General features: G+C 48.8%; 1 protein-coding gene across 1 annotated transcript in view; it reads right to left on the bottom strand.

Annotated features, from left to right (window-relative positions):
* The window catches only part of NOXA1 (NADPH oxidase activator 1), a 13,603-nt gene extending 5,614 nt beyond the window's left edge, over positions 1-7,989 (bottom strand). The window contains exons 1-8 of the mRNA XM_014308123.2: positions 7,984-7,989; positions 7,164-7,246; positions 5,773-5,881; positions 3,490-3,624; positions 2,358-2,465; positions 1,589-1,648; positions 993-1,030; positions 19-76 (exon numbers count right to left, since the gene is read on the bottom strand). Coding sequence (XP_014163598.1) covers positions 19-76; positions 993-1,030; positions 1,589-1,648; positions 2,358-2,465; positions 3,490-3,624; positions 5,773-5,881; positions 7,164-7,246; positions 7,984-7,989 — 597 coding nt within the window. The remainder of the gene's footprint in view (positions 1-18; positions 77-992; positions 1,031-1,588; positions 1,649-2,357; positions 2,466-3,489; positions 3,625-5,772; positions 5,882-7,163; positions 7,247-7,983) is intronic.
* Between the last annotated feature and the right edge of the window lie 895 nt (positions 7,990-8,884).

Raw genomic sequence — 8,884 nt, 5'->3', positions numbered from 1 at the left:
ACCGGCCCCAGCTGGCACCGGCTGTAAGGTGAGGGTCCCGGGAAATCGGGACTTCCATTGCTGCTCTGCAGTCCAACTGGGAACAAAAGGGGCTTGGGAAACACTGATTTGCCAAATGCAGCTGCGTTTTCATTGTACTGGTAAACAATGTCAAGATCAAAACATTGATCGACACAGCCCTGAAGTACTGCTGGTGCAATATCACCGAAACAAATTACTTTCTTGGGGTTTGAACATGATTTTGGCTCAGGACACTAGGGCTGGTAGTAAGTATTTGGAATTGTCTTGGGAATTAAGATGGGAAATGTGGAAGAGGCTAACAGCGAGCCTGTTAGTTAAAGGAGCAAGAAGAAGCTGAGAAGCAAGAAGAAGCTGATAAGGAGCTTTTTCTAAAGCTGTAACTAAGGAGACTAAGAGAAGTGAGGAATTGAAGAAAGATAAGAAGAGAACTTTGCAGCTATATGAAGTATTTTTAGAAAGTTAGCTGAAGTCACTGTAATTTTTCACCAATGGTGTTATGTTGATTTATTGTAGCCAACAGTTAAAGTAGAAGAAGTATAAACAATTAGAAAGTGTATAAACGGTCAGCCATGTTCGATAATAAAGAGTTGCCATCTGAGACTGATTGTAGTCTCTGCTTTGTGTTGTGACCACCTCGACAATGACAGGGAAAGCTGAGCATCCTCTGCCACAGACCTGGGCAGGACCCACAACCTCTGTCTGCTTCCATTCCCCAAGCATGCCTGATCCATGCCGGTCTCCCAAGACCATTGAATCAAATCCTGCAAACTGCCCAGAGGCTCTTGCAGAGATACCAGGGACCTGCAGCTCCTTTGTAGCCACAGAAGCCTTTGTGTGTTTGTCATTCACTCCACCCCTGGTCAGAGTGGGTGTGGATCCCTCGGAGTCTTCACACAAAGAAGCCAGAGAATAAAAGACTTTCTGAACAGTAGTGAGAGAAGGGTAAGACCAAGGTGGGACTGAACACTCACCGCAGAGCATTGGCACTGGGTTCATAAAAGCCCTGTTTCTGTGGGAGAAACAACAGGATCTGTTTGTAACAGTGCCTCCTACAGCAGCAGTGCCACCTTACCTTCTGACTCTGCTATTTTGTCTTTACTCTTGACCCCATTTGTCATTCCACACCACCCAGAAAAAGTCTGCTGCTCCACACCTTACCAGGATGTGCCTTCTCTTCCTTCCCCTCCCTCTTTATCTCATCAGGAAGTAAGACAATCTTTTCCCCCTCCCCTGGTTCCAAGGAACTCCCAGCACAGTGGGAGGCAGCTGTGCTCACACTGACACATTTACTGATGTGATGAGCAGAGACAGGCTGAGCACAGCAAAGCACTGCTGTTTTGACATGGTGAAGATCCAAAAATGCATCTTTAAAGGGTTGGAGATTCCCATCACTAAGTCCCTTACAGACAGTGCTGAGCCTGGCTCTGAACATCCCCATGAATGCAGGCTGGTATTACACTGGTTTTACCAAGAGTCCACTCTTCCTTCCCCTGATGGTTGGATCTGAGCCCCTTTCTGGAGCTCCATGACAGCTCCGTTCCTCCTCTCACAGCCCTGTCCTGCTCACCTGAGGCCTGAGAGGCTCAAAGCCAATGTACTCATCGTTGGGAATGATGGATGAGATGACCTGTTGGAGAACAAAGCAATCAGTGAATCTAGGCTGGACGAAGAGATCCCCAAATTTCATTCAAGATTATCTGCTCAGACCCATTTCCTTCTGGCATCCCAAGGTCAGGCAAAATGTGAAGCTGTACATGCAGTGGGAGAGGCAGAGCTGGATTCCCAAGACAACCTCAACCATTTGTGTCTCATTTTTTTAGTCTTTCCAAGGTTTCTTTAAAAGTATGTGAATTTATTACTTTCCCTTTCTTTTATTTATTTTGGAGCTCTCTGTTCTGACTGCACTGGTCACAGAAAAGGTCAGAGAAATTCTCTGCTGTCTTGTATTAAGGGATGTGACAAAGCATTTGTCCCCTGAGTGCCAACCTGTCCTCCTGGGAATGCAGGACTGAGCAGCAGCATGCTGGGACAATGTGCCCCTCTTAAAAACGTTATTGTCAGCAAAAGGGCAACCACGGGTTCCCAGAGTATCTGCTCAGCCCTTTCAGACTTTAAAGTGACCAAGACTGGGAAGGTATTTTAGTGCCAGTGCATTTTTTGGTAGAAGGGGTAGCAATTCTAACAAATTTTGGCTTCTGTGTCCTGACTGCCTGGACTGGCTGCAAGCTCTGTCCATCCTGCTCTGGGTGCCCACACAGCACTGCTCTCTGGAGATGGCAGAGGCAAGATTTTTTTTTTTCTGCTGCTGTTAATTATGACAATTACATGCCTGTTACCTTGGGTTTACCCAGGAAATCTTTTGAATCCAGCTGCTCAACTTCCTTCTTTCGTGGTCTGAAAAGTTCCCCAAGAGGAACCAGCATGGGCTCTAAAAACAGGTGGTCCTGGGGTGGGGAGAGCAGGTGAAGGAAAAGCCATCAATTTGCATTGAATGAAACAGCAGAACCCTGAAAAGCAAATACAGCTTAGGTGTGCAAGAGCAGCTCCAGGAAGATATTGGGGCAAAAGTTTCGGCTGTGAACTCGACAAAGGCCACTCAGGTTCCACAAAAGCAGGAGCAAACTGAGAGCTCAGCAGCCCCTCCTCAGTGTGGAGGCAAGGACTGACACTGCTGGCATGGGGTGGCTGGGAAGGGGGGCAGTGCAGGAAGGCTTATCAAACAAATCTTCTAAACAGCTTTTCTGTTTGATTTCAGATGTTTTCTGTTCAGCCACTGAGTAGCGTGCTAATAGCAAATATAAATAATACACTGGAAAAGCACAAATGTGATGCCAGAAGAGATTATGAAATTAAAAACAAAGTGATGAATCCTTCAGGAAGAGTAAATCAGAGATCAGCAAATGTTTTCAGATCATAAAGGAGTCTAACAGGAAACTTTTACTTAGGAGCAGCCCTAGACACACTTTCACACCCAACTTAAGCTCTAAAAGTGCTTGACATTAATATCTGAGCTACCACCAATTGTTCCTAAGGCTGAGGGGACTCAAAAGAAGCCAGCCAATGCCATGAAAAGGGAGAATCTCCAGGCCTGCACTTGTAGGGGTTCTGCACTGAAACACTGCACAAGGAAACTGGTGTTGCAGGACAAGTACAAGTGGAACTGAGCTCCTGAACATGAAGGACCAGGAAGCCATGTCCCCAGCCTCAGAGGTCATCCCAAAATTCTTCACTATGGTGTTTCTGGGCAGTAAAGCACCTGGGGAAGATGGAGTTCCTCAATCACCTGAAGCCCTGGTTTGGCAGAGCATCATGTACAAATGGCTTAGACTGTGCTAGCAGGTGGCCAAGCAGGTGGGTGGATGGCAGGAACATGCAGGTGTCAGGAACACTCAAACTGACAACTTTTAGCACACATCCCTGAGCTGAAGCCCAATGCACACTCCCAGGAGCTCACAGAGGTGGCCTTACCTGCACCCGCTCAAGGGCCAGCTCCAGGATTGCCGTTCTTCTTTCAGGTCTCCACACAACAGCCTTCTCCAGGGTGACCCTGGCCTCCTGCCACTGCTGCAGGTGGCACTGCACTGCTGCAGTGCTGTACAGCACCTGGAGTGGGCACAGGGAAGGGACTCAGAGGGCCAGGACCAAGGGACACCCAACACGTCCTCCTGAGCTCAGCCAAGAAACAGGGACAGGCACTAAAGCACCAAGAGTTCAGCAACAGGAGAGGCTCTCTGAGCAGCAGAGCTGGGAACATTGCACAATCAGAAATGAAAAATAAAAGGTTGGGTGTGCTGGAGCTTCTGGTCAGGGTGATGAGAGACATGAGGACAGCAGGTGAAGACTCTGGTACCACACTTTAATTCTGAACCTTCCTGCAGCCAAAAGGCCAGGAAGCTTTCCTTGGGTGTTTTTCTGCATGAAACTAGGTAATGATTTTTGTAATCCTGACTCCCTGTCACTGCAAAATAACTTAACTGAAACTATTTCATGTTGTAGTGGGCTGTGAATGTGCAAACTGTCAGCTGTAGCTTGTCACCCTTCAGCAGCATGTCAGTCTGTTCCTGGGGAAGAGCAGGCTGTGGGAGTGTTGCAGATGGGGTGCTGGGGAGCTGTGGTCTATACTGAGAGTGGGAGATCTCTCCCTGTCACTGACCAGCTGGGCCACAGCCAGAGCACTGTAAGACAGCTCCTTATCTCCTGTGATAGGGTTATCAGCTGGGAATTGAGGTGTGTACCTGGCTGCATGCCCTGCTTAGGACAAGGCTTGAGCTCATAGGATGCTTTTCCTTTACTCCTTAACCATGGCAGTAGAAGACTCTGTTTGGGAGTGTGGGGAATGGCAACCCTGAGCATGTACAGGAAGTGCAGGGACAGGCCCTCTCGGGAGCCAAGGCAGCAGTTCTCACTCAGTCAGAAGTGTCACAGCCTTGCAAGAGGCAAACATTTCTGGGTTTTCAAAGCACACATGTATCTCCCACGAGGAGATCACCTGCAGCACATGAGAGGCCGTGCATGGGGAAAGCTGATGGCACAGTTCTGCTGGAGGATGATGTTTGTGTATTTTGAAAATGAGCTCCAGGTAAGAACGAGATACAGCTGAATCAGGATGCTGATCCCAAGTCTGGAGGGCCAGCCCATGTCCTGGTGATGCCTGGAGTAAGGGCTCATGTGTCCACACCAGGAAGGGCCCCAGCCTCAGGACACTCCTGAGCCCTGCCCCTTTCCTAGGGAACTGCTCATTTCCAAGAGAAGGCAGCACCGTGGCACTGAAGCTGTTAAAGCCAGGGAGGTTTGGGTAATACCAAGGATGCCAAGGATAGCTTCCTCCTGCCAGGTATAGGGTGCTTGAAAATTGCTGAGATGCTTGGCTGGAGTTACACAATGACTCCTCACTCTCACAGAAGTAAGGAGTTAAATCCTCTTTCCTTTATCTGCTTTTCAATCTGTGTGTGTGGACTCAGAGAAAACAAAATTCACCCTTCCAGTAAAGGACAGTTTCTATGTTTCTAACTTTACATTTGTCCAAATATTACAAAAATTTACAATCAGTTCAGCCTTTGAGCTTCCTTGAACAGGATGTGGCAGGTTGGCCCTGTGTGACAGTAAGAGGTACAGGATGAAGCATTTCAAACACAGCCTGTGCACGGGGTGCAAGTTCAGGCACAGAGGGAATATTAAGATCAGTTGCTGCAGTTGAAAGAGGATTTCATGCACCTGACTTTCCTACAGCCCACATTTTGCATCAATGCTGTTCTCATCTGTCAATGAACTCTGAGAGCTGAGGAGTTCACTAAACTTCCATGTGTATTTACACCAAAGTGTAAATATTACACAGAATCCCAGACTGGTTTGGGTTGGGAAGGACCTTAAAGCTCCCAGTTCCACCCCTGCCATGGCAGGGACACCTTCTACAGACCAGGTTGCTCCAAGCCTCATCCAGCCTGGGCTTGGACACTTCCAGGGATGAGGCAGACACCACTTTGTCAGATACAGAGAAAATAAAACCCCCTCAATATAGAAATTTCTGCACACCTGCACTGAACAATTTAACTTTGCAAACTGCATCATTTGCTAAACTTTCCAGAGATGATGTTGGTTTACAGCATTTATGATTAAGTTACTTTTTTTAAAGTGCAAGCAGAATATTTTTACAGTTCTAATGTACTTTCTTGAAAAAGTCTTGGGTCACTAATGCCTGCTACTGACACCCCCAACAGTGGGGAAGGATTGCTGAGCCAGGCTGACTCTTACCTCCCAGGCATAGAGGATGTGCCTCAGCCCCAGCTGCTTGTAATCAATGAAGGGATTTTCTCTTAGATGACTGAAGGCCATGTGATAGTCAGAGAGAGCTTCTTCATACCTGCAATGCAGAGGTGACACAAGAAACTGAGCCTAAAACAGCTGGAGACTGTTTAAAAAGCTTAAAAATCACACTAGCAAATAACATGTGTTCTGCTCTGCAGCCTGTGCAAGGAGAGCTGCACCAGAGATGTGTTATGAAGAGCCAAGGTTACCCACTGCTGGGAGCTCCCTGCCTGTCCCAGCAGGTGTCCCAGGAGGATTGAGGGCTGGGAAGCTGACTGATGGGGACCAGGGAGGGCACACACATGGCCAGAGCATTGAAATTGAGAAACTTGAAATGTAGAACTTCAACATTTAGAAATTTAGAGAACCTCTGTGGATAAGGAGGATATTAGTCTGAATTTAACTATGCAACTGAAATCCAAGCAGGTGCCCACTGAGGCTGCAGGTGGTGAAAGGAAGGGCCCAGGAAGGGCTGTGCAGTGGGCACCTGGCCAAGAGAAGGTGCCCAGGTGGGTGTTGGTGGGTGGGAGCAGCTTCTGATGAAGGAAGGAGCCCTGGGGGCTGGAGGCCATCAGCTCTTTGGGCAGGAAGCAGCTGCCAGCTGTGCTGCCCCTGCAGTGGCTGTGCTTGGGACAGATGTGCTTCTGCTGCTGGTGGAGCAGCTCCAGAGAGCCACAGCCCCTCTCCTGGAAAAGCCAGAACTGCTCACTTTGACTCCCTTCCAGAAATAAAGACAGGCATTTTATGGAGATTGAGGTCTGGGAAATATGGGGAAAACAAGGGGAAAGACAATAGCTGAGCTCAAAGGTAAGACAAGATCTGTAAAATACTTCACCCAGCTCCCTGAGGAGCATGTCACTGTGATTTAACCATGGAAACAATGAGTAATCAATCCCATGACACTTCTGGAGCAACCTCAATATTTTATCAGTGAGACTGAGATCAGGCCCCCGAAGTCTGCTGGCAGCAGAGTGTGCAGGCTGCATTTTTAGGAAGGCCAGACTCATGTGTGTCATGTGAAGACACACCAAGCAGCACAATTATATTTTTTAAAATTTCTAGAGAAAATCTGAATGGCAACATAACATTGTGGGAGCCTTGCATCCAGGAGTCTCTGCCTGTAGGGGACAGCAATGCCATGTGCCAGCCACCCCAGAGTTGTGCAGCTCTTATCAGAGATAAGACTTGCTGACCTGTGACAGGGTTTCCAAGGCTGAAGCACATCCTGTGAACCCTGTGAGGTTGCTGGAAGAAGTGAATTTTGGAATCAAAGAATCATTTAGGTTTAGGAATAAAGGAGAGAACCAAAGACTGCACTGGCTGTGCACCTCACTCACATTTCCAGCTGCAGGTGGACAAATCCTCTCTGGAAGTAGCCCACAGCCAGGGAATTGTCCTTCTCAATGGTTTTATTGAATGCCTGAGGAGAAAAACACAGGCAGGGCCCAGCTGGGATGTGTCCTGTCAGTGCCTGGGCACACACACCCAGCCAGCGCCGTCCCAGCTGCCCTCACAGAGGCAACCCCTGGGCTCCTGCCCAGCTCTGAGGGCTGGGCACAGCTCCCAGCCATCCTTCAGGTCTTGGCTCTGTGTGAGCTGAGCTGCAGGCTTTTATCCCTCCTTGCTTCGATGGACTGGACATAAATGAGCTGCATTGGCCATCTGGCTTAAAATGGGAAAACTGTAGCCTGAAGCAGAGTTGGCCAGTGGGAGCAGCGGGACTGGCCAGGCTGGGGAAGGCTGAGGTGATGAAAGAGTGAGAGGGAGGAAGCTGCAGGGCTTCTCACAATGGCCTCTAAGTCAGTATTTCTGCTTCGGTGCCCCAGCTAAAAACAGGCAGTGCTTGTGGTAGCAGCTCAGGGTTCAGTGTGCTGGGAGAGCCAGGAGTCCTCCTGGGGCAGCATCAGGGGTGTGCTCCTTCCCTTGCCACTTGTTATGGGGACAACAAGTGCTGAAAGCCCAGCCCTCCTGCCCTGCTCTGCAGGGGAAGGTGAGTCCCTGTGACCCCACACACCGTGCTGGAACGTCTGCCTGCCTGGGCCATACCTGAAATAACAACAACCAGCCCCTGATCCACACGGAAGTAGAGCTGAGCTTCTTCCCAGTCCCTGCCCCTTGACTGGGGCTCGGAAGTCTCTCCTGAGCTCTCTCCCTCACCTCCATGGCCCCACTGTGTCCCAAACAGCCACTGCCTGCCCAGGGCTCCACTGCGCTGCCCCAGCCCCTCAGCACAGCCTCAGCTGCTCCTTACGCTGTTTGAGAAAGGTTTATCTCCTCCTGGAGACAGATGAATGAATGGATGTGCAGACACACCAGGTGCTGTCACAAAAAGGCTTTTCCTCAGGGCACCTCCTCTCCCTACGCAAGGGCAGTGGTTTTCCGGCACAGCAGCTTTGTTCTGGCAGTCTCCACAGCCAGGCAACATATTTGTACTTTCAAAGTACACCCATCTCATGTCTAAACCCACGGCTACAGAACAGCTATTGGACAATCTTTTCCCTGCTTTGATTTAAAGCTACAACACATTTTTAATTTATTGTGCATGTCCAGTGGGTTGAGGTCTTCTCTTGGAATCAGGCAGGCTGAGCTTTGGAGGCATGGTTTTCACATGATAATGAGCTAAGTTCACCTAAAGGACAGGATTTTAACTGATATAGCTTTAACAAAAGTTAAGGTATATTGCCAGATGCAGTTTCCAGTATCTAATTTAACTACTCTCTATTATCTTGTTTCAAAATGATTCTGCCCACTGATCTGGATTTTCATAGTATTTAGAGAACCATGGAATCACAGAATCATTAAGGTAGGAAAAGACCTCAAAGATCAAGTCCAACTGTGAACCGGGCATCACTGAGTGTACCACTGAACCCTGTCCTCGACGGCCACATCCGCCTTTTTAACTTCCACCTTTTTCACTTTTCTGTGATTCACTCAGCTAAACCTTTTCCTCCAACCATTCACCCTTCAACATCCCCACTGGACACGCAGGACACGAAACGCCGGATTCCAGATCTACTTTCTACATCGTTCCCCCCGAGGCGGACCCGGGGAAGCCGAG

Source organism: Geospiza fortis, unplaced genomic scaffold (genome assembly GCF_000277835.1).
Source record: "Geospiza fortis unplaced genomic scaffold, GeoFor_1.0 scaffold85, whole genome shotgun sequence".
NCBI classification, from domain to species: domain Eukaryota; kingdom Metazoa; phylum Chordata; class Aves; order Passeriformes; family Thraupidae; genus Geospiza; species Geospiza fortis.
The sequence above is the reverse complement of the archived record's forward strand: the minus strand, read 5'-3'. Positions and strand labels throughout refer to the sequence as shown.